Below are 25,216 nucleotides of genomic sequence, written 5' to 3' on the forward strand. Positions count from 1 at the left end.
CTACATTGGAACTCGATTAGTCCAGATTCGAGTCGAATAGGAACACTAGGGCAGCACCACATTGGGGTTCGACTAATTCATATTCAAGTCGGGTAGGACCACTAGGGTGGGAAAGCTCTCCCAACAAGCATTTAACGCAGCTGCATTCCCAAACCTCAAACTGAAGACTTTGGTTAAACTAGAACAACCCTTTACCAGCTGATTGCTTGCTGGTAAAAAAAAAAAAAATTCATTTTATAGAATCAACCCTTTTCTCAAATCCTTCACTTTTAGGAGGATTTAAATTATCAATTAAAGAATCAACAATCCTAATTAAAGCTTCAATACTATTACTGTTTATTTCCAGTATCAGCATATACAATTAGATTTTGAAATATCTAAACAATAAATCCACAAAGCCAAATAATTAATAAAATTAAAAATAACTAAAGCTTGCTAGTAATAGCATTATTATGATTCTTGGCTGGTGAAGCTTCAGTGCTGCAAATAGGGCAAATCTTCTTAATCTGAAGCCAATTGCTTATGCATTCAGAGTGATAAAGATGCTCACATGGAAGCAGCGCTACGATTGATTCTCCTTCTTCATACTCAACTTGACAAATCACACAGCGATCAATTCCCGATTTGGTCCCATCAGCAGGCGGGGACTTGCATGCATGCAAGCACGTCGATATTTGGTTCAACGACAATCCTCGTTTCTCTTGACCGATGAATTCCCCGAGCGCAATCAATTCCTCGTACGTTAATTCATCAACATCAAGTTCAAGTTCATCATCGTCGTCCATGATCTCATCGTCGTCGTCAGAGTAATTGCTATCTTGTCCCTCAAGGAACTGTAACCCTGCAGCCTCCAACGTATCAAAGCCATCGCATTCGAAATAATCGTAACTATTGGCACCGTTAACTTCACTCCCATCGTCGTCTTCGTTGCTGCTCTCACTTTCGATTGTTGCAAGCCTTTCTTGTTCTTGCAACGCCATTGCCATTGCAAAATCTGAGCTGACTTGATAGAGCTGAGTGAGAGGCGACGCCGGCGTCGGCCCCCTTGATGATCTTGATGCTTGACGTTTTCTTTGATCCTCGTTCTCCATTGAAATTAAGATGAAAGATGATGAGTAGAGTATTGATCGATGCGTCTCTTTTAAGCACCGTACAATTCTTGCCTGTTACTTGATCATATATGAGAAGAAATATGAAGGGATTAGGTTGAAGGTTTCTTTAAAGGAAAGTAACTTTTAGGGCAAGCAACAAAAACCCCAGATTCCTGCTGCAAAGTTTTTAAAACTCTTAAGGGCTTGTATAAACTTTTACGCATACAATGGAAGAACGTTCTTTGTAAGTTAAAGTATACCTTATCCAGGAATTTGAACTACAAAGATTTCTGCCTAGTGCCTAATCTTTGCCTCATCTGTAGGCAATACCCTCTCTTTATATAAGCAACTATGTATATGATAGTAAAAATGTTAAAAATTTCTCCCGATTAATTAAGTGCAATCAAAGGTAAAGAAATTACATATAGTTCTCTAATTGCGTAAAAATGAAACAATAATCAGGAAAATATTTATGACTTTTTTGGCTGGTGTTGCTCTCTAGAGTTTCTTTCTGGCGAGAGTCTAAAATTAAGCATGCTTAATTCCTACCAAACACGTTGTCGACAGAAGGCAACGTCAATGCCAAGCAATTGTGATAACCAGATTCCAACACTTAAAATTCCAAAAGCAATGAAGAAATATTGTTTCTGTCAAGTTAATAATTCACCATCTTCGACTCCGATAAGCGGCCCCTCTCTTGTTGCTCCTATCTTTCTTCACAAATTTTGAACTGTGAGCCACTTTGATCCCATGAATTGTGCCATTGTGAGTATGTTGCTTGATGGTATTTCTTCTATGACTATGTCCGTGTCTGTGCATTGAATCTCTGCTGATCCCTAGTCGAACATTGTGGCTTCTCGGCCGTAAAGACTTCCTTAAGTGAGTTCCTCTGTAATCAATCTCTCTGCTGCGAGAAGACAAGGACCTGTTTCTTGGTGAATCGTCAAATGAATAGCTTTCGACATCGTAATCATAATATGCATCTGCTTCACTTGTATCGAACTCGTGTTCAATGTTCCTTCTGTGTACTTGGTTTCTTCTTTTAAGTTTTATAAGCTTAACCCAGAAGAATGTGCAACAATACTCCCAAATGGAGAACCAGGAAACCAAGCATGCCCATAAGATTTTGCAGAGGCTGTGACCAATGCACCAACAAATTCCCAGCTTGTATAACAGATAGAAGAACAAGAGAACTGTCGCGTCATCAAAAGCAAACACAAACCGTATATGGCGATGCGAATTGTCAATTAAAAATGCCAAGTAGAAGCAACGAAAGATAGAACTGCACACTAATGTAACTCACCAATGTAAGATAGACCTAACACCATGGCCATCTTCAGCAGATTGGCAACACAAAAGTTTTCGATGTAGCAAATAAAATCCCATGTTGAGACGCAAACTGTGCTGAACAAAAATTCAAAGTAAAATGAAAATGGAGACAGATATAAACCCCAAAAAAATGAAAAAATAAAAATAACAAAGCAACCAAGTTCAATTAGCGAAATGTAAATTTACCTGCAGGACTTTCCGGAGAGAAAATCAAGTGGGGATCCAAAAAGGTCACTGATGACTTTAATGAATCCCGAAAAAAAAGAACTAATTATGTTACCCATTTGAATTCGCTTGACAGATACAGATTCAAGCAATTAATGCCGGAAAAGTTAAGGAGACTATATGCGGAATGCTGGAGATTCTGATCACTATTTTACGCTCCTGCAGTGGAAAAGAAGCACAAAATGAAATGCTCTGCCACTGATCAAGTTGTTGGATGATGTAAACAACATTTGATTTTCACATTCAAATTAACAACAGAGATTCAATTGTCACACACACACAGATTTGCCATCACAAACAATCCATTATTCATTGAATCATTGAGATGTTACTTGATTTATATCTAATATGAAACTGAAGTGAACCGAACCAAAGGGTATTCAGTTATCCAACAAAAACTAGTTTGGTTGATTAAAGTCCGTATAAACAATGTATGACTTTTAATTTACCAGATTAAAAGCGTGCTCGGACATTCCTCTTTACTCTGAGATAGGGAGAGAGAATTCGTAGCACTGATTCTACGTACCAGTCTCTCAATTAGATTTGGAGAAGAAACTCAATTAGATTTGGTGTCACTTCATTCGTTAACCGTCAATGATAACGTACAAGTCTCTCGCTTAACTGCCTCTCAAAGCTTTTACACTGCTAGATCAACGGCTATGATTTTATGTTTTTGGAATGCAGTAGCCAAGACTACTACGTTCATATTCATATAGAAAACAGACACTTTGATAGGGCAAGCACAGCTCGCTGGGAAAAATTGAAGCGATTTCTGTACATTAGTGTGGTTTAAGTTATATTTGGTAAAATGTTTTGCCGATGAGGATAGTTTTGGTATTATACATTACAATATTAGATAAAAAAAAAAATCTGATTTTCAAATGCTATTGCAAAAAGTTTTATTAGAGAATCCAATTTTCAAATACAGTAATCTTCTCTAAAATGCTTTACCCAATTTAGTTTCAGTTGTTTGACAACCCCAAACAAGCACTAGATATGTATATAGCAAGCACAAAAGATCAAAACCTCAATTGATAGAAACGCTTTCATCCATCCAGATAACCGCAAGCCCACGAACTTGGTCAATTCAGTTTGAAACTATTTCAGAGTACAATAATTTGAGAGCTATTAAACAACATTCTTCATAAACAAATAAAAGTCAAGTTCAAGTCTACGGTCTTCTAATTGAAAAATACTGGAGAGCGAACACAAGAGAAGGGGTGGCTTTCAGCACTGCAGTTATAGATCAATCCATCCTTCCCTTCAAGATTCTTTCCTTTATTTCAGTTGGTGTTCTGCAATATCAGTACACAACAATTAGTATATTCCAAAAGAAGACAAATTCAAACTTAGCCAGTGGCAGCAAACATTTCTCAGAGATCTCTAATATTTGAATGACACTATGTAGAATGCTTTGATCTCCTTTTGTGGATAGGTCTACAGCACTACGTAGTACATAAGAGTTTAATTTTCACGGCCAACTTCAGATGGGCAACATTCTAATATTTGAATGAGGCCCAACAATTCTCACAGATCTAAGTCGTATAGTCACCTCTACTAACTATACATGACCCATCAATGGAAACTAAGTTACACCATTTTGGGTCATTGCCTAGTATTTCCATCATTATCACTATCAACAAAGATAATTTTGCTTCCAGCAATGGAAATGTGTGGTATGAAGGATAACATAAAGCAATTTAATGAGCCTTACACAATGTAGACATGTCCTCCCCAACCACTCAAACAGTCACGGTCAACAGATGATAACAAAGCTTGAGATACAGTTTCAAACAACTCATCGGGTTCCTGGACAAAAATTAAATCAAAGAGTTATCAAGGCCTTACAGAATGAGAACACAATGTCCAATAATCAAGAAGGCGATTCAGGAATGCATAAAATCCCATGAAACAGCATCCTGATGTCCAATAACAGAGAAAAAAATCTTATGTTACAAACCATATCAGGCTTGAACATTGCCTCACAGGCACCATAAAGAGACTCTCCAGCAGTTCCAGCAACAACAAAATCTTTTGCAAGCTCCCTGCATCAGAACACATTATATAGAGAGATGATCTCAGTACCACATCAAAAAGTTTACACTGATTTTTTAAAAAATTAAGTCATTGTTGAAACTGAACTGCATTTTGGTTTAGGTTGCTCCAATTGCTTATAAAAACCACAGTTTTGAAAGTTAAAAAGAAACAAGAGTAAATACATCAGTAAGACAATTTCAATTCAATGATTGTGTCCTGAAAGTGATCGCGGACTAAAAACAAATGTAACTGATACTTGCATAAGGGGATAACTAAAAGATGACAACTAATGACATATGAAACTACTAAATTCATAAGTAAAACATATTATGATAATTTTTATTTGCTAATCTCGGGTGATTTGAAGATTTTTATCTTCCCCTCTTTGCCCACAACAGAAAAAGATTTGAGTTTATGCTGTCAAATCTATATAATGACAAGCAAATAACAGAGAAAACTTCTTTAAACAAAAGATAAAGAAAAGGGATCAATCAAGGGTAATAGGAACACTACTACGAACTGGCAATTCATTTGAGTCCAAAAATTCATAAACAAGTCAAAATCAAAGCTCTAGAGATGATATGTTGAACTCAACCAAAAGAATGAACACTAGTGCAACAAAGGTCCAAGAACCAGGATTGCAGAAAATAAAGTTCTTTGAAGCATAAAGTTCAGAATTTGATTCAATAGTGGCTATTTATGTAAGTACTATGGAGTAAATTCTAAAAACCATCAATGTCATGATGCAAGTCTTAGTCTTTCTACTGCTTCCATGCCACAGCGAGCAGAGTGGTCCACTTGCTATTTCAGTTAATAGGTTTGGCATTTAATTATTTCCTAGCAGGTTTCATCTTTTTCTAACATCTGTTTAGCAGAGTAGGGCAACAAGGGTATAAGTATGCACACAATTTCAGAGTCTCTAAGCAACAAATCCAACCAACAAGGATACAGTGTACAAATCCTAACTCATTTTAGCTAAGCTCAAAATTCCCATAAAACCTTGGGAGAGGCATTTTCATCGTCAACATACCATTATTCATCTTTCTTTTCCCTTAGGAAGATCTTTAAAAAAGGAAAACAAATTCCCAAAGCAGTCAAGAAAACAGTATTTCTTTGATGGAAAGTAAACAAGAAGAGATGTATAACCAACATACTTGGCTCCAATTGAGTCCATTGTGCAGATAAAGGGCTTGTCTTCATCACTCAATCCAGCAATAACAGGTTGACAGAAGTAAGGGCCAAACCTGAAAACATGAACAATCATTTTAAATAACTTCAAGATCAACTTCAGAGACCATTTACTCACACCAAACAATAATACAGGGTACATTTCATTATGTCTTTTTATAGAAAATATATGTGCAATTTGCAGCTGGAATTTCGGTAACTGATTAATCAGCAACACATAATCCGTGATATCATAAGTTTGGAGAGTGATACAAGAGTTCTAACAAAATAACTTACATTAATGCAAAGTTTCAGTATCTTTAATCTGTAAATAGTCTTTGGTCAGCATGTTTACAAGCTTAGTTACAGAAATTTCCAGAACTAATGGGAAACAAATATTACGCTAGAGTACTGTGGCCGAATCATGTTTTTGCACACTCAAGCAATAATAGCAGGGACGTCAATAGATAAGAGCTGTCAATTAGAAACCCATTAGTGTTTATATTTTCAAATAAGATGTGCAGGACAATGTAAAACGACAATATCCAAGATAACGATTTCTTTAAACAAGAAGTCGGTACTGCTGAACAAATCATTAATAAAATTGCATCTAAAAACATGTAAACCCCAAATGAACCCAGGTAATAAATTACTCATATGTAGTAACAAGTAACCAGGCGTCTTGTATAAAAGAAACCTTTTCTCATAAAGCAAAGCAGAGACTAAGCTAGCAAAAGTTTCAGGCTTCATGTCCCTTTCCTCTCGCAGCTGATACAATTTGTGACGAAACACCAGCCTTTGATACCTTCACATATAAAAACAGTAATAACATTTTGTTTAGTTAGAAAAGTTTAAAAAACAACAGTACATACTAGTTAGTTAAACATACAAGGTCTGGGAATCAGTGGCGAGTCCAGAGAGGCCGATAAAAAGGCGATCGTGAATTTTGGAAATTCGCTGAAAATCAGTGGCTATTGTCTGAAGCTGAACGCCGAGGCGCCGATCGCTGGCAATGGCAAAGCAGTTCTTTCCGACCATCGCAACGAGTGCGCTCCCATTGTACTCAGTGATCTGCAGCAGCAAATCAAAGGTAAAAACCCAAAAAAAAAAAACACAAATAAAATAAAATTAGGGTTTGGTCCCTTTGAGAACGGGAGAGAAATTGAATGATCGAAGACACCTACAGACATAATTATAGTTGTAGAGTGACTTGATGCGAGTTCAGTTCAGTTGGGAACAAAACGATTTAACAAAATTTTGAGACTGCCAACTTCTTTTATGACAAATGTTGATGGCTTGGAGTAGGGGTTAGCTCTTCCGTTTTGTTTTGTTTTTAAAATTTAAAAAAAAAAAAAAAATTGGCCGCAACAAGTGTTCATTTAGGCTTTTCGGGTTTTAGGTTTGGATTTGGGCTTGGGCTGGATCAATCTGTTATGGTTTCAATAAGAGTTCAAGCTATGAGCACCCTGTAAAAACCTCTTAAAACCGATTTTCTTCATTTATTCTATTAAAAATATTTAAAAGCAGGGATTAAACAGTTTTTTTATTTTTATTTTTTTAATGTTTGTTTTAAAGTGTGGCTTTAATTAGAAATTGGCTCTTTATATAATTTTAATAAAACTTAAAATTGAAAAACAAATACCTAAGAATGTATCTAGTAGCTTACATTACATTGGATTAAAATGATATTCTTAACGTAATCTATGTCTAGATGCAATTTCCGATTGCATTGCACTTCATTAAAAAGGTGGTTAATACAATCAAATGTTTATAAAATAAAACCATAAGTGTAGGACTTAGACTGTATTGTATTAAAATATTGTTCATATTTTAAATATAATCATTTGAATTTTTTATTAAATAAATTATAAGAAATTTATATTTATATTTATATTTATGTTTAAATAAAATTTAATTTAAATAATAATATAAAATAATAATGAACCTAAATATTCAATAAATAAATGATAATACATTATTTTACTTTCATTTCATAAAAGCATTTTAGTTATTTTTCTTTAAGTACATAAAAAATATTTAAATTTTATTTAATCAGTTATTATTTACTAAAATAGTAATTTGAAAATAAATTTAAATTAAACAATTATATTTGAAATTAATAAATAAAAATTAATAAATTATTTAATAATATATTATTTATAATATAATATAATTATATAATCTTATATTGTAATTATATTTTTACATAATAATATTAAATTATAATATATGATAATATGATTATACTATATTATAAATTTATAATTTTTATATTACAATATAATATTATTAATAATATTACATAATTTTGCAATCTAATAATAGTAGATTATTAAATCATTTTATATTATACAAATTAATATATAAAAATAAATATTTTATACTTAATTTTAAAAATTAATAATAAAACCTAAATATTAACAAACTTAAATAATTCAAGTTTAACAATAATATAAGATAATATTATTTTATATAATACAATCCATATTATATTAAATATAATATTACATTACAACTTACTGCAATACACCCTAATACAATATACCATAATATAATGCAACTAATATAGTATAATACAATGTAGTATGCTATATAGGCTTGGTAATGGGTCGGGTCAGGTTAGTACTGGGGCATGTCAAGCCCTAGCCTAACTCTATGACTAAAGCGAAGGGCCCTATCCCTTAAAAAGCCCGACTGTTATTAGGTTAGGATTGATCTAAGCTTGGCCCTTTTTTTATAGTTTCTTTAGAATATGACTCCTATTCTTCATTCTTCATTAATGATATTGTATTATTATTGTTCCATTTTTATGTTGATTTTGATTGTAAGATATTTAATAAAATATTTTTTACTCAACTTTAACAATAATACGACGTGTAACAATCCAACCAAATTAACAGATTAATCAAACTAACAATAACTAAATAAATTAAATATAAAAAACTAAACTAATACAAAATATGGACAAATATATTAACGTGCAGGGATGGCTGCAACACTCGTGAGCCCCCACTTAATTTGGGGCGAGTGTGAGCCCTTGAAACACTTTAAAATCCATTTTGGGGGATGAGCACAAGATCCAATTTTTTTTTGGGTTTGGGGATTTGGTCGAACCCCCAAACTTGACCCGAAAATAAATATAAAAAAATTAAATAAAGGAGAAATTTTTTACCTTGATAGACCATTTTCTTCATATATGTATTTATTATTTCATGTGTGGTGATTGCATATTACTTATTCTATATCTTAAAAATATATAATCCTTTCTTTAATTAATTGCCGATGCCAGGCTATGTAAATCGAGATAAGTATTATATATATTTGTGGAACTTAAAGGACTCGACATTTGCTTCAATGATCACTAGGTCGGAAAGCTCTGGTTTAACTTGCAAGAGCCCAACAGCACAACTGTTATTGTTATTGGTTTATGCATGTGAAAAAAAAAAAAAAAGAGATATCGTGAATGTTTTGACTTTCAAAAAACTAGTGGAGAAATTGTGTAATTTTTTAAAACAATTAAGTTTTAGGTACTCTCAAGTAGGGATGGCAAAAATCTCCACGGGGACGGGTAACCTCAGGGATTTTTCCCATTCGGGGAGGGTATGGGGATAATTTCATACCCAATTTCTTATTCGGGGAAGGGACGAGGAAATTTTTTTACCCAATTTCTTATTCGGGGAGGGGACGAGGATGAGGTGGAATCCCCATCCCCTACCCATTTCCCCATTTTAATTTTAATTTTTTAAAATTACTAGTAAATAAATTATAAATTTTGAATTATAAAATTATAAAAATTGGTAAAAATAACAAATATCAAAATATTTATATTATTAAACTTTTAGGCCCAATTAACTAATTAAAGTCCTAAATTTTTATTTAGGACATTAAAAAGACCGGATAGATTCTATTAGCCCAAAAAATTTATTTTTATTTTAATATTCATTAAATATTTTAAACTTAAATATATTTTTTTATTTATTTTTAGATGTTATAATTGCCCACAGCGAATCACAATTTTAATATCTAATCTAATTTATAAAGAAGTTTGTATGTAAAGGGAATAGTCCACATTTATAAAGTGCCCACGCCACCATTGAAAAAGTTAATTTTGAATCTAAATTCGATTTTATTTGTAACAATTTTGTATTATACTATTAATTTATTTATGATAGTTTGTAAAAGAAGTTTGTATCCCTTGCATGTTGCGTTACTTACTAATTAATGTATGTGACTTTTGTAATGGATATTAATGTAAGATATTTTTTGAACTTTACTTTTATTTGAATTTTTTATTTTAATATAATTAACTCAAATAAAAAAAATTATTAGTTATTCAGGGATTGGGGACCCTCGAGGATCCCCTATTATTATTCAGGGAGGGGATGAGGATTCTCTTAAGTAATTCTGAAAGGGATGAGGACATACGCAAAACATCGGGAATTGGTACGGGGAGATTGGTCCCCTCCCCTCCCCTCCCCATTGCCATCCATACTCTCAGGTGTACCCGTGTAACCGATATTTTAGTATGAAGTCTTTTCAAGTTTTAACAGTTTTCAGCCACACATTGCACTGTTAGAACCAAAAGTTGCAAACAAAAGTTAATTGAGATAATGAGTCTGCTATGTTATGGTGTGGCATTGAATTCTTGTATGTATACTTCTCAACATCATCTGAATACTCGTACGAAGAATCCTATAACATGCGTCAATGATGATGGTTCCTGAGAAGCTACTATAAGTTGTGTTGAAGGCTTAGTATAAGTTTGATCTGACTTATAAATTTGGAATAAGCATGTTTGATATTTAATTCTTTTGGTTATTTTGAGGTTGTTAAAATTGGAACATTTGTAATTTTATTTCAAATATGTATATTCAATTTTTTTTAAAGGAGCCAAATATTCATTATTATTATTATTATTATTTAAAATAAATAGGGTTCCAATCCCTGCCTAATATGGGCATTTTGGAGGACATTCTCGAGTAACCCCAATTAAATTTTTTTGGGTATGGGGCGGGGTCGGGGATTGCTTCCAGTTCGGATTCAAGTTCGTGTATCATGATCCCTGCTCGAAACCCGCCCTATTGCCATCATTACTAAGGCGTAGTTGTGATCAAGTATGTGCATTTTAGTAATTTTCAAAAGTTATATTTTTTATTTTTAAAATTTAATTTAAAAGTTAAGAGCCGGTTAGAACTTTTTAATAAGTCCTTAATCTTGTCTTGAATACAATCAAACTATCAAGCTCGACCCTTAACCCTTAAAATTCGAGTCAGGTCAATCAGATTATGGGTCAGGTCGGGTATGTTTGCCATGCCTAGTATCAAACCCACCCTAAAAAGAATTCAAGAGGATTGTAAAGAGGGTGTGAAACTGTCATTACTCCAATTCCATAAACAATTGACTCAGAAATATTTGGACTAGGATAAATCCAAACTCTGTGACCAGCTCTGAACAACACTGTAAAGACTAACATGTTTAGACTTGATGTTTCAATTGGAATTGTCCTCTCGACAATGTATGGCTCGAGAATTCTTGGAAGCTTGAGGAGATGCTAGTAAACATTTGTGAACATACTCTCACTTGTAGCACATTGGTAAGTAAATAAAGAGTGGTGTAAAATAAAAGAAAAACATGGGATTTTAATACATTATAATAATAAAAAATAAGATTTTAATTTTTTGTCTTTTAGTGTGTGTGTGTATTATCTAGGTAATTTTAAAAATTCCAACGTTAGCATTTGGGGATGATTTTATAAATAAAATCGTTTTAGGGTGAAAATGGAATTAAAGAAACATATTGATAATGACAAATGGATACAGCCATAATTAGAGATACGTATGCAGTCCAGTAGCGAAATAAATTTGGACTCTTCCTTGAAGTTGACGATCTTCTTTCTCTACTATTTTCTGTAAATCGGATTTTTCGTTTCCTTTTATTTATTTATTAACATGCATATTCAAGTCCACCTCCAAACACCTCTCTGACTATTCTCCTTCTCCAAAGAAATTAAGCCAATGCCATACCAAAATCAAAAGCAGTAATCAATACCGATCCCGATAATCTCAGATTCTTTTCCTTTTTCACGTATTTATAATCTATTACGTGCACTGCCTTTGATAAAATGCTATAATTAGTTATCAATATCATCACAACCCAGTTTCGTTTTCACACTTCGAAAATAAATCACTGTAGCTGCATATATACAAATATATATAGAAGAATAGAACCGAGTTGAGGTTTTCATTTTTCTCTTTAGTAAGAGAATATACATATGGGTCAGTACCAGTTGTTGTGCTTGTTTGGTTTGTTATTGACAACAATCGGCGGCTCTGATGGCGGCGGCGGCGGCAACAACGTAACATATGACGGCAGATCTTTAATCATCAACGGCCATCGTAAAATTCTCTTCTCCGGCTCTATTCATTATCCTCGCAGCACTCCTCAGGTATTTATTTTCCAACAAATATTTTCACGTTCAAATTAAAGTCAAGAAAATTAATCAGTTGGTGCACCGCTTTGTTCGACTTTGATGACTAGCTACCAATTATAATATTAATTGCCCCCATTTTTTTAATTTCTTTTCTTGTTTCTTACTCCACACGTAAACCAAGATTTGCCTAACAACCTTTTGGTCATAAGTCATGTTTGTTTTGCTATGCTACATGCATTTTGGCTTTTCTCAATAAAGTTATATGTACGTATAAAGCAGTTTTACCAGAGAAAGAATAAAAAAAAGAACTCAATGTATATTGAAAAACGTTTAAAATCATCATTTGATGACTTTGTGGCTGTAACTTAAACGCACTAGAACGTTTTTGACTTTCGTCTGTCAATATTTATTGAGACAAAAATGCAAGACAGACTCAACTTTTACCAATTTCGTTTCCGTTGGCATTTAGCGAACATGTACATTATCATTCTGCACAAAAATGAAAACGACTATGTTTTCATACTCTTTTTCAGATGTGGCCACGGTTAATAGCCAAAGCTAAAGAAGGAGGATTAGACGTGGTACAAACCTTAGTTTTCTGGAACCTCCATGAGCCACAACCAGGACAGGTTAAATATCAATCAACCCATAACTCCTTATTTTTCTCCGTAATGTAAATGCAATTAATTAAAAGTAATTTGCTAGTCCATGTTATTGGATTGCAGTTTGATTTTAGCGGAAGACGCGATTTGGTAAGGTTCATCAAGGAAGTTCAAGCTCAGGGCTTGTATGTTTGCCTCAGAATTGGACCCTTCATCGAGGGTGAATGGGGTTACGGGTATATGTCTGAACTTTTCGTAGCCCGTCGTGAATAGTGTTGAAACTGTAGACTAATCCAACAGTGCTACATATGGGCTACTTTGACTACTGAATCATTATTCATATGTAGTATCACAAATTTGAACTTAATGGAGTATAATAATGGTGCAGGGGTCTTCCGTTTTGGTTGCACGATGTTCCAGGAATTGTCTTTAGATCCGATAACGAACCATTTAAGGTAATGTCAACGTTCGTTTCTCCCGTCTTCTTTAGTTGCAATGAATGAACCTGCTACCTGAATACTTTTTCTGGCTCATTTGTTATTATTTGATGGCAGTTTCATATGAAAAGATACGCAACAATGATAGTAAACATGATGAAAGCAGCGCGCTTATATGCTTCACAAGGAGGGCCAATTATACTATCTCAGGTTCAATTTCATAAACATTTACGTATGAGCTTGTGAATTGTTCTATGAATTCATGCACATATCGATCTTTCAAATTGTAATTAAGAGTTGTTAAACATGTAGATTGAGAATGAATATGGAATGGTAGAACATTCATTTCTTGAGAAAGGACCCCCATATGTTCGTTGGGCAGCAAAATTGGCTGTGGATCTTCAAACGGGTGTGCCATGGGTGATGTGTAAGCAAGACGATGCTCCTGATCCTGTGGTTAGTCAATCTCTTCCTTTAGACTGCATATCGGCCGACAGATAAATTTTTAGACAATTCTTGTATTTGATTCTACAATTCAATTGATGCTTTGGCAGATCAATGCATGTAACGGCAGGCAGTGTGGAGAAACATTTGCAGGACCTAATTCACCAGATAAGCCAGCTATTTGGACTGAGAACTGGACAAGTTTGTATGTATTAATTGCTGGACAATTTTATTGGTCCCTACTGTACCTAATTGACGCCTCTGTTACTTTGTGAAGCTATCAAGTATATGGTGATGAAGCAAGAATAAGATCAGCTGAAGATATAGCATATCATGTTGCACTTTTCATCGCGAAAATGAAAGGAAGCTATGTGAATTACTACATGGTATGATAATTAATCTCCTCTTCATCCATTTTTAATTATCACCGTATTTGTATGTCCTGACAATTCTTTTATATAGTATCATGGAGGAACAAATTTTGGAAGAACAGCATCTGCATATGTTCTCACAGGTTATTATGATCAAGCTCCTCTCGATGAGTATGGTATGTGTCACTCCTTTTTTTTTATTAATAACATAATTGCGGAACTAATTTCCAAAATAAAAATCTTAATTATTCAGTTGGATTTATTCAGGTCTCCTTAGGCAACCAAAATGGGGTCATCTTAAGGAGCTACATTCTGCAGTAAAACTATGCTTAAAGCCTATGCTCTCTGGAGTACTTGTCTCCATGAACTTCAGTACACTACAAGAAGTAATGAAGCACCCGAAAAGGAACTCATAAATATGTTATTTTCTTAATTTCCTGGTGACGAATTCATTATTTTGATTTGCTCATAGGCGTTTATCTTCCAAGGAAGCTCAGAATGTGCTGCTTTTCTTGTGAACAAAGACAAGAGAAACAATGCAACAGTTTATTTTTCAAATTTGATGTATGAATTGCCTCCATTGTCAATCAGCATCCTACCGGATTGCAAAACTGTAGCCTTCAACACTGCAAAGGTATCATATATTCATATTATTGGAAAGTTAATGAAACTTATGTCTGAGTTGACCTGCTAAGTTTCGACAGGTGAGCACACAATATGGTACAAGATCGATGGAACAAAGACAAAAGTTAGATTCAGTTGAACAATGGGAGGAATATAAAGAAGCAATCCCCACTTATGATGAAACTTCATTAAGAGCAAACTTCTTGTTAGAGCAAATGAATACAACAAAGGATGCTTCCGATTACCTTTGGTACAATTTCAGGTAAACCAAAAGTAAAATATTTATGTAATTTACAAAAAAAAATAACTCTACTCGTTGCATTCGTTAAATTGCAGATTTAAGCATGATCCCTCTGACTCTGAATCAGTACTAAAGGTTTCTTCCCTTGGACATGTTTTGCATGCATTCATCAATGGAGAATTTGTCGGTAAGTTCTTTTTTTCAATCTTAAATTTATAGATGGAAAATTTGAATTGGTTTTGGTGTTCCTTAGGATCCGCACATGGAAAACACTCTGATAAAAGCTTTACTCTGGAGAAAATGGTTCATTTAATTAATGGGACAAATAATGTTTCGTTACTCAGCGTAATGGTTGGACTGCCGGTACGTACTTCTCAGTACTAACTTGTTCAGTTTGTTTAGCAAACGATTGACGAATTTCATTGGTTTATTAGTATGAATTATGTGATCATTGTGATTTTAAGTTAATTTACTTTCGACTAAATAAGGATTCAGGAGCTTATCTTGAGAGAAGGGTTGCCGGATTACGAAATGTGAGCATTCAAGGTGCAAAGGAGCTCAAAGATTTCAGCAGTTTTTCTTGGGGATATCAGGTTATTGTTTTGACATTTTGATAATCAAATGTGATCAAAATTTTATAAATTGCACAATAAGCTGCTTCTGTCTTTTTTCTCAAGAGCATTTCCAGCAGAAGAGTAGCACTTACTGAGAATCCATCTCCAAGTGTTTTTTTTTTTTTTTTCATAAATTCCTTTCTTCATTCTATTTACCATTGACGATATTCTTATATTTTACTGAACAATGAATTCATTTCCCAAAAGGTTGGATTATTAGGTGAGAAATTACAAATTTTCACAGATTACGGATCAAGAATAGTTCCATGGAGTAGGTATGGAAGCTCTACTCATCAACCTTTAACTTGGTACAAGGTATAGAAATTCAATTACACTGATTAATTTCGCTGATTTAGGTTTAGATCAAATGCTAATACGGTTAATAAACACTAACCTGCTGGTTTATGCAAATTTGCAGACCGTATTTGATGCACCCACAGGAAGTGATCCCGTTGCAATAAATCTTATTCCTATGGGAAAAGGTGAAGCTTGGGTTAACGGTCAGAGCATTGGCCGATACTGGGTATCATTTCTTACCCCACAAGGCACTCCTTCTCAATCATGGTAACTAATCTATGAGAAATATGTACATGAGCAATATTGTCATGTGGCTTTGTCTGATTCATTAACGGCGTTAACATACCTTACATTTTGTGATTTTCAATTATCGTTTTAGGTATCATATACCCCGATCATTCCTTAAACCTACTGGGAACCTCCTAGTTCTGCTAGAAGAAGAAAATGGATACCCTCCAGGGATATCAATAGACACTGTATCAGTCACAAAAATATGTGGTCATGTCTCCGATTCGCATCTGCCGCCGGTGATTTCATGGAGGAGTCAAAACCAGCGGACCCTGAAGACCCATAAGAAGATCCCTGGAAGAAGGCCTAAAGTTCAGATTCGTTGCCCTTCAGGAAGGAAGATTTCCACGATTTTATTTGCAAGCTATGGAAACCCTAATGGTAATTGTGATAATTATGCCATCGGAAGTTGCCACTCATCTAATTCTAGAGCCGTTGTAGAGAAGGTGAGATTCCTTCCTTTCCATTTTTATTTTTTAATTTTTTTTATGCTTATTGCCTGCAAGTTCTAAAATATGACTTGAGGCTAGACCAAGCTGTTTAAAATATAGCGAAATACTGCAATTTACTGTCAAATTTGTAATTTAAAATATGCATATGGTTGTGTTACTTTTAAATTTTTATACTGATATTTTCAGATTTAATATAATTTTTCAGGCTTGTTTAGGGAAGAGATCATGTACGGTCCCAGTTTGGACCGAGAAATTTTATGGCGATCCATGTCCAGGAATCCCTAAAGCTTTGTTGGTCGATGCACAATGCACATGAGAAGTAATTCCGTATATACCCCAGTTGCTTTCAGAATTCAACAAGTTAATTTAAATTTAATCAAATATATACAAAATCTTACTATTTTGTATGGATTTTGATATATATATATATATATATATATATATATAGGATCTTCGATTTCTATTAATGAATAATTTATTCAAGTCCCTTCATTGCGACAAGTTAAGCAAATCAGCGTCACCCATGAGTTGATATTTTAAAGCAGAAGCAAATGTTCGATTTCTCTGCTTAACATTCTTGCTGCTAAAACAAGCAGGTTTTATGGCGTGTTTCAAGATCTTGTCAGACAAAGCAATACAAAATTAGGGGAAAAAAATTACAGGATAATAAGAAGTCACACTCTCAAACAAAGATATTCAATACTTTGTGTCTCATATATATGATAAAATTGAAATCAAATTCAAACTTAGGGTCGAAATCTTTAAGTTAATTTACAGCTCGCTCATATTTATTAATAATGTAATCGAGCTGCTTATGATAAATAGCTCATTTTTCTGTTAAAAATGGAAAGTCAAAACCTCCCTAATTTGGTGCCTCAGTTAATAGGAATGGTGATTTTCAACTTTATAAGTTTTTCATAATACCTTCCCACTCCATGATGTCAAAGAATTAGAAAAGAAAAAAAATGATAGGTTTATGATCCGAATGAATCTTTTACTAAAAGTTTTAGCATTAGAAGATAATACGATATAGGGAAAAAAAAAAAAGAAGAAAAAGCCATTGATCTCCCTTTCAGAAAATAAAGAATTGCACGATTTTTTTAATTTTTATTTTGTAACAGAAGCAAGCACATCAACAAATTAAGGTGGTTTGTCTTCAACATGTTTTTGGTGGGTTAGCAACAAAGCAATAACGCGTCATGCTAGCTTTGCATTAAAGCAACCTATATATTCTATTTATTGGTAGGTTTTTGAGCAACATATAAATTTATATGTAGCTTTGGTATGTTTGCATAATTTTGTTTTATATAACTCAGTACTCTTTGTCTGTTGACATTTTTTTTTTTTTCATGTAACCACTATTAATATGATAGATTTTCCCTCCTTCACTTTCAGTGAATTAATTAGTATGATAGATAATTATTAACATAAATAAATAAATATACGTGAGAATTTGTTATTGATCATTGTGTAAAAGACGTGGTACTGGCTAGTACAAAGGAGGTACTAGTCTAGCTAACTATGACTTTCTCAATCAATCTAATGTGCTGATTAATGCATCAATTTATACTAACGTATACAAAATGGATTAGGATTTTCTCACGATCTGATCTCTTTTTGAGCAAAAATACATGTGAGTGATTGGTAGTTAATAAATAAAGAAAATGAAGAAGTTAAATCATACTCATACACTATCACTTAAAGACACGTGTCACAAGATCATTAAAAGTTCATGAGAATTCAGATTCGGAGAGAATCTTTATCCATACAAATTTCTATGCGAAACTTGAATTGGTAACATACTTTTGAAATCATTTAAAGAAAGATAATTAATATGCATGCAATAAAGGTAAAAAATCTTCATTTTATGGATAATAGCATTTAACACATATAAAGTGGTTTAAACTTACTCTCCCTGACTCTTTCTACATAAAGCCATGCATTATGTGTTTGACATCTATCATCAGCATCTGCTCATCTCAATTAGTCAATAGAGGCGAGAAGTAAAAAAAAAAAAAAAATACAGTCTATATCCTTGGTGTAGATGTTTGTAATTTGAAAATATACATATTTTCACTCTAATGTAGATGTTCTTATCCATTAATGGTAACTTGCTTAAAGCTGAAAACTGTATTTTACAAAATGCGGGTATAACCGAGTGGGAAAAATTTTATATAGATTCCCTAGAATATTACCAAACTGCCCATGTTTCTGAAAGCTTTTGACTGCCGTTACAGAAACTTAACTTAGAGAATCCAAAAGAGATACAAATGGAGAGTGAATCAGCGGTGTAGTATATATTTAAATACTAGTTGTTTATTTGCGTCTCTGCATTAGGATATATATATATATATATATATATATACATATAGATATTAATTATACTTCCATTTGTGGAAATTTTCCAGAGAGCGTGAGAGGGTGCAAGTAGTTAACTATATATAAAGATTCTCGTTGAAAAGGAAAACTATAGTAGTTGAAGTCTACGTGTTGAAGAACTATTAAGCTCGGAGATGTTGCGGTTGTTAAGTTGCTACTGGTGCTTCATATTATTTCTGGCAGTAATTGGCAGCGGCCGTGGACACCGGCATGAACATCATGATGATCGTGATCATCGGAATGTTACTTACGATGGAAGATCTTTAATCATCAATGGTCACCGCAAAATTCTCTTCTCCGGCTCCATTCATTATCCTCGTAGCACCCCCCAGGTATTAATTCTATCGCTGCATGCCGTTTCGTTATGAATGCAAAATAAGCTTTGATACATGGAAATGAGAGTGATGGCCATCTAAGTTGAAAAAGCTGAAAATGAACATAATACTAGCCAGATGATACATAATCATCCAAATCCCGTTGTTTTGGGTAGGTGAAATATCATATTGTTGTTGAGAGAATGATGATTTTGATGCTGTTCAAATATCTCATTTCTGGTATATGAATTTATTTTTCTATTTACAGCAGCCAAATTCATTCTAAATGAGCTGATGCTGCTCATCTTCTGCGCATTGAAACGCAATACAAATATGTTATGTAGTTTAATTGTTTCTTCAAATATTTATCTAGACTCTCTAGCAAGCAGTTGGTATTCTTAGAATTTTGAGTCCTGTTTATGATATATTTTAAAAAGTAATGTTTCATTTACATGATAAAGAACTCAACATCCATTGTAGAAGCACCCATTCCCCCCCCCCCCCCCCCCCACCCCAAAAAAAAAGACACAAAATAATATCATACTCACATGTGACATCTCAACAAACTCAAGCTGCCATGAAGATGAAGTAGTTCACAAGTTGTACACAAATCAGCAAAATTTGTTTACGCTGTTGAACATTTAAAACACACCACCCTAACAAACCTAATCCGTTTGTTATAATTTTGTTTTTTGTTTTTTCAGATGTGGCCGTCTTTGATAGCCAAAGCAAAAGAAGGAGGCTTAGACGTAATCCAGACGTACGTTTTTTGGAACCTCCATGAACCCCAAAAAGGACAGGTGATTTTTTTTTAATTAATTCAATATTATTTGTCTGTTGCAATTGACGATAAAATCATGCTTAATTTTTTTTTTTGAATTGCAGTATGACTTCAGTGGAAGAAACGACATCATTCGGTTCATTAAAGAAATACAATCCCAAGGCCTTTACGTTTGCCTCAGGATTGGTCCTTTCATTGAGAGCGAATGGACTTATGGGTAATTTCACCCTTTTTTAAATATCTTTTTTGTGTTCAAAATTTTATTTACTCAAAACTTACTTCACCGTATTCACTGGCGAAGCGACCGGGGGGGGGGGGGGGGGACCATAATGAAAACAAACGAAACATATTGAGGCCAAGACTTGAAAAATAAATCTAAAACTGGGGTCATAATGGAATAAATCTAACTTGTGGGAGGCCAAAGCATTAAAAAAAAATCATATTTTCATAGCTAACAAAATTTGTAACGGTGGACATAGTGCAGGGGTCTGCCAATTTGGTTGCATGATGTTGCAGGCATTGTCTTTCGATCTGATAATAAACCCTACAAGGTAATAATTATATAATTAACAGTAATACCTGCAAAGATTTGTGACAAAGATAGTAAACATGATGAAATCAGAAAAGCTCTATGCTTCACAAGGAGGTCCAATTATACTATCACAGGTACTAATTACTGATTAAGTTCCCAGTTAGGAAAAAAAAAATTGTGAAATATTATCTGCCAGTAATTATCATCAAAGTTGTAATTAAAAATCAAAATTGCATGCAGATAGAGAACGAGTACCAAACAATAGAACCAGCTTTCCATGAGAAAGGGCCTCCATATGTTCTTTGGGCTGCAAAAATGGCTGTGGATCTTCACACTGGTGTGCCCTGGGTTATGTGCAAGCAAGATGATGCTCCTGGTCCTGTGGTTCGTTTATTATTTGGTCTCCTTGACAATTTCTTCAAAATTGATTTTCTGTGATTTTGGAAGTGCTTTTTCAGATATCAGAAGCACTTTTTTCCAAGACAACATCTGCTTTTCTTTCACATCTTTTTTCTTATGATAAATTATGTATTGGAGGAGCTCACAACAGATAAATGCATGCAATGGGATGAGATGTGGAGAAACATTCAAAGGACCGAATTCACCTAATAAACCATCAATTTGGACAGAGGATTGGACAAGTTTGTATGTTTCTCATATTGCAATTAATTTATTTACTGTTTAATATTTAAGACTCTAGATTCTCTATTTCCATTGTAATTAACCCAACTAATTTCCCTTTTGATTTTTCTCTTTGAAGCTATCAAGTATGGGGAGGAAAGCCATACATAAGATCAGCACAAGATATCGCATTTCATGTTGCATTGTTCATTGCTAAAAATGGAAGCTACGTAAATTATTATATGGTATGATATCCTTCAACTCAATTCATTCTCATCAACCGATCATCATAGCATATTGTTTTTCTTTTTCCCCCTAATAATTTGATTTCATGCACAGTATCATGGAGGAACTAACTTCGGTAGAACGGCAGCGGCATTTATGATAACAGGTTACTATGATCAAGCTCCTCTTGATGAGTATGGTATGCATATTTTTCTCAAAATCAATCTTAGAATCACATGATTGTATTAGATGGGTTTTAACCTGCAATTAAAAGTTTTATTTGATAAGTTCAGGATTAGTTAGGGAACCAAAATGGGGCCACCTTAAAGAATTACATGCTGCAATAAAGTTATGCTCAAGGCCTTTGCTTACTGGAACACAAAATGTTATCCCTCTGGGTCAACTACAAGAAGTAAGAATCCTTCAATATGAACTCTCCAAGAATTTTCTTTCATAAATTTTGTATCTTTTAGTAAAATTAAGTTTTTGGTTTGTTCTTTTCAGGCCTACGTGTTTGAAGAAACTTCAGGAGTATGTGCTGCATTTCTAGTAAATAATGATGAGAGAAAAGCTGTAACAGTTCTCTTTCGGAACATCTCATATGAACTGCCTCGAAAATCAATTAGCATTTTACCAGATTGCAAGACTGTAGCTTTCAACACAGAAAGGGTTAGGCTCCAAGCCACATTAATTTCAACAGTAATAGAAGAACAAGATTGATACTCCTTTTAACTTGTACATTTTCAACTATAATGAAAACGGATATCCGACGATGTACTATTTGTTCACTTGCTTCTTGACCAGGTAAGCACGCAATACAATAAAAGATCAAAGACCTCAAACCTGAAGTTTGATTCAGATGAAAAATGGGAAGAATACAGAGAAGCTATCCCCAATTTCGACAATACTTTATTGAGAGCAGAAGGATTGTTAGATCAAATTAGTGCAGCAAAGGATGCATCTGATTATCTTTGGTATACTTTTAGGTATTCACAATTGAAGACTTGAAGTAGTTTATGCTAACTAAAAAACTGGCTGGAACTTACTTAGCAATATGATCAACTGACATAACATGCTTGCAATGTTTTGTGTAAAATCAGGTTTCATTATAACTCCTCTAATGCTCAAGCTCCACTAGATGTGCAATCCCATGGTCATATTTTGCACGCATTTGTCAATGGAGAATACACAGGTAAACTCCTATCTCTCAGAGAACTTTCAATATAACTTCTCGGCAAGGCTTTCCGGAAGAAAACCAGTTCACGATATCAAATATTTGTTTTGGTTTGGCCATTAAGAGTAGTACTTTTTATCCCTTGCATCGTCAAAATTTGAAATGCTTTAATGTTGACTTCACTTTTCTGGTCTCTAGGATCTGCTCATGGAAGTCATGACAATGTAAGTTTTACCCTGAGGAATACAGTTCATTTGAGACAAGGGACAAGTGATGGTGCCTTACTTAGTGTAACAGTTGGATTGCCCGTAGGTCCTACACCAATTCTCTTTTCTTCTCCTATAGTTTCATCCATCTAAATGAAGCTAACAAATTCACCAAGAATTTTCTGAGTGATTTTATTCTAATTTTAAGGATTCAGGAGCGTTTCTTGAGCGAAAGGTTGCCGGTGTGCATAGAGTGAGAGTTCAAGACAAATCTTTCACTAACTGTAGCTGGGGATATCAGGTCAGTACCCCTTAGCCACCAAATGTTAATTTCGTAAGCTAAGTGTTCTGCATTCACAATTTGTAATGTGTTCAGTTTGTTTGTTGTTTCACCCACATTTTTTGTTCTTTATATATGTGGTACAATTCACGATTCTTGTTCCAATCTACCAAATAGCCGGCATTCATAAAACTCACAACCCTTTTCTTCTATCAAATAAGAATTCTTGGTACTTATATTACTTTATATTTCGATGAAGGTTGGGTTAATAGGAGAGAAGTTACAAATATATTCCAATTTGGGATTGAATAAAGTACTATGGAGTAGCATTAGAAGCCCTACTCGTCAACTCACATGGTATAAGGTATCAAAACTAATTACTCTAATGCATGATTGAGTGAAAATCTCGTGGTTTCTGTGAAATAAACAGGAATTCAAATCTGAGTAGACATAAATGGAGTTCGAACGAACTTTTTGTTTTGATGCTGACTTGCAGACTACATTCAGAGCCCCAGCAGGAAATGATCCTATTGCATTGAATCTTCAATCTATGGGAAAGGGTGAGGCTTGGGTTAATGGCCAAAGCATAGGTCGCTATTGGGTCTCCTTCAAAACCTCTAAAGGGAATCCTTCACAGACACAGTATGCAGTAAACACAGTGACTTCGATCCACTTCTGTGCAGTAACTTAATTTCTAATGTGTTACAAATTCTTCACGCAGTAATTTTTTGTAATGTGTTGACTTATATATCATCGACTTTGCTTCAGTTTTGGTCGAAAATCTGGTAAACTGTTTAGTTTCATAATCCCTGAGCTATTGCGATTTTAAAAATTATTAGAAACATCCTCGGAAATTTATTGAAACCCCCTGTGCAAGAGGGCTTTTAGTGAATTTTAAACCACTAAGCTCTGCTTAATTAACCTTGACAATTGTTCACAAAAGATTATTAAAGCAACTAATACGTGCCTCTCATATTTCTCACATCACAGGAATCAAATCTGAACCATATATTACTTGTTGGCATGCCCCTGCTTTCAGGTACCACGTCCCTCGAGCTTTCTTGAAGCCCACTGGCAACCTATTAGTTCTGCTAGAAGAAGAAAACGGTAACCCTCTTGGCATTACTGTGGACACTATTGCAATTACAAAAGTATGTGGCCATGTCACCAATTCACATCTACCTCCGTTGAGTTCCTGGTTAAGACACCGACAAAGAGGAGATACAGATATAAAGAAGTTTGGCAAAAAGCCTACGGTTCAGCTCAGTTGTCCTTTGGGAAAGAAAATTTCCAAGATCGTATTCGCAAGCTTTGGAAACCCTGATGGTGATTGTGAAAGATACGCCGGCGGGAGCTGTCATTCATCTCATTCTCAAGGAGTTGTAGAAAGGGTAAGGATCTTTCTATGTCTCTCACTAATAAGTTGAAATCAGAACCATTACATCTCATTCTCCTTAACTGGATAAATGATAGCATGATGATTTTGTCTGTGTGACTAGTTCCAGTAAAATCTTTCCTAGAAGAAAATGAAACCACAATTCGCGGAGGTATTCTACAATGAATTGCTGAATACACATCTTTAGCCACAGGATTTAATAAATAGAGACTTAATGCAGGACTTAAAAGCTATGTTTCATGCATTTCAAATTAATACTTTACGCACGTATTGTATATTCACTTTAATATTGAATTGCATATTTTTATTGTGATAATATGCAGGCCTGTATAGGGAAGAGCAGGTGTTCTATTCCCCTTTTAAGTCGATATTTTGGGGGTGACCCGTGTCCAGGCATCCATAAAGCTCTGTTAGTTGATGCACAATGCAGATGATATTGAGCTATTATCTTACACCACTTCTAGTGCAGCATGAACGAACATTATCTCAACTTTTGATCTAAACTAGTATGCATTGTATTCATTTTTTGGTGCATCATCAATGAATAGTTATGATAATGGAAATCCCAGAACTTGTTCGATTGCTATTAGTGCGCAATTGTTGTCAGTTATTAGCAGAGAAATGCTGCTAGGCAGGAGAACCACCTCATAATGAATAAT

At 34.2% G+C, this 25,216-nt stretch overlaps 4 protein-coding genes across 4 annotated transcripts; 2 read left to right on the forward strand and 2 right to left on the reverse strand.

The window, feature by feature from the left end:
- Positions 1-425: 425 nt before the first annotated feature.
- LOC18042877 (E3 ubiquitin ligase BIG BROTHER-related) lies at positions 426-1,156 on the reverse strand. The gene has a single exon (XM_024183845.1). The coding sequence runs from the start codon at positions 1,089-1,091 to the stop codon at positions 426-428; it is 666 nt and encodes a 221-aa protein (XP_024039613.1). The 5' UTR covers positions 1,092-1,156.
- A 2,492-nt stretch (positions 1,157-3,648) lies between these two features.
- LOC18042879 (proteasome subunit beta type-3-A) lies at positions 3,649-7,167 on the reverse strand. The gene is made up of 7 exons (XM_006434181.2): positions 7,034-7,167; positions 6,739-6,920; positions 6,547-6,654; positions 5,837-5,926; positions 4,606-4,690; positions 4,360-4,454; positions 3,649-3,940 (listed from the first exon to the last, which is right to left on the reverse strand). The coding sequence occupies exons 1-7, from the start codon at positions 7,037-7,039 to the stop codon at positions 3,892-3,894; spliced, it is 615 nt and encodes a 204-aa protein (XP_006434244.1). The 5' UTR covers positions 7,040-7,167; the 3' UTR covers positions 3,649-3,891.
- Positions 7,168-11,809: 4,642 nt separating this feature from the next.
- Positions 11,810-16,982, forward strand: LOC18041898 (beta-galactosidase 16). The gene is made up of 19 exons (XM_006434183.2): positions 11,810-12,294; positions 12,813-12,908; positions 13,005-13,117; positions 13,270-13,336; positions 13,436-13,528; positions 13,631-13,774; positions 13,873-13,967; positions 14,040-14,148; positions 14,225-14,309; positions 14,401-14,519; positions 14,606-14,767; positions 14,838-15,019; positions 15,094-15,185; positions 15,252-15,361; positions 15,487-15,591; positions 15,820-15,927; positions 16,031-16,176; positions 16,289-16,643; positions 16,855-16,982. The coding sequence occupies exons 1-19, from the start codon at positions 12,121-12,123 to the stop codon at positions 16,963-16,965; spliced, it is 2,466 nt and encodes an 821-aa protein (XP_006434246.1). The 5' UTR covers positions 11,810-12,120; the 3' UTR covers positions 16,966-16,982.
- A 2,129-nt stretch (positions 16,983-19,111) lies between these two features.
- LOC18040199 (beta-galactosidase 16) lies at positions 19,112-25,037 on the forward strand. Its single transcript, XM_024184219.1, is given in 19 exon segments — positions 19,112-19,360; positions 20,047-20,142; positions 20,228-20,340; positions 20,608-20,677; positions 20,679-20,789; positions 20,896-21,039; positions 21,206-21,300; positions 21,416-21,521; positions 21,616-21,700; positions 21,795-21,913; positions 22,006-22,170; positions 22,306-22,487; positions 22,602-22,693; positions 22,874-22,983; positions 23,090-23,182; positions 23,421-23,525; positions 23,658-23,803; positions 24,201-24,552; positions 24,881-25,037. Coding segments are annotated over 19 exon segments (2,493 nt in total). The 5' UTR covers positions 19,112-19,162; the 3' UTR covers positions 24,992-25,037.
- The last annotated feature ends 179 nt before the right edge of the window (positions 25,038-25,216 follow it).

This window comes from Citrus clementina, unplaced genomic scaffold (assembly GCF_000493195.1).
Source record: "Citrus clementina cultivar Clemenules unplaced genomic scaffold, Citrus_clementina_v1.0 scaffold_5, whole genome shotgun sequence".
Classification (NCBI taxonomy): domain Eukaryota; kingdom Viridiplantae; phylum Streptophyta; class Magnoliopsida; order Sapindales; family Rutaceae; genus Citrus; species Citrus x clementina.

Excerpts from the sequence above, each read along its gene's own strand:
- LOC18042877 (XM_024183845.1), bottom strand. The coding sequence starts at position 1,091 with ATGGAGAACGAGGATCAAAGAAAACGTCAAGCATCAAGATCATCAAGG.
- LOC18042879 (XM_006434181.2), bottom strand. Across the intron at positions 5,927-6,546 it reads GCTTTGCTTTATGAGAAAAG|GTTTGGCCCTTACTTCTGTC; the intron begins GTTTCTTTTATA and ends TCATGTTTTCAG. Across the intron at positions 4,691-5,836 it reads ATGGACTCAATTGGAGCCAA|GGAGCTTGCAAAAGATTTTG; the intron begins GTATGTTGGTTA and ends GTTCTGATGCAG.
- LOC18041898 (XM_006434183.2), top strand. The coding sequence starts at position 12,121 with ATGGGTCAGTACCAGTTGTTGTGCTTGTTTGGTTTGTTATTGACAACA. Across the intron at positions 12,295-12,812 it reads ATCCTCGCAGCACTCCTCAG|ATGTGGCCACGGTTAATAGC; the intron begins GTATTTATTTTC and ends ACTCTTTTTCAG. Across the intron at positions 16,644-16,854 it reads CTAGAGCCGTTGTAGAGAAG|GCTTGTTTAGGGAAGAGATC; the intron begins GTGAGATTCCTT and ends ATAATTTTTCAG.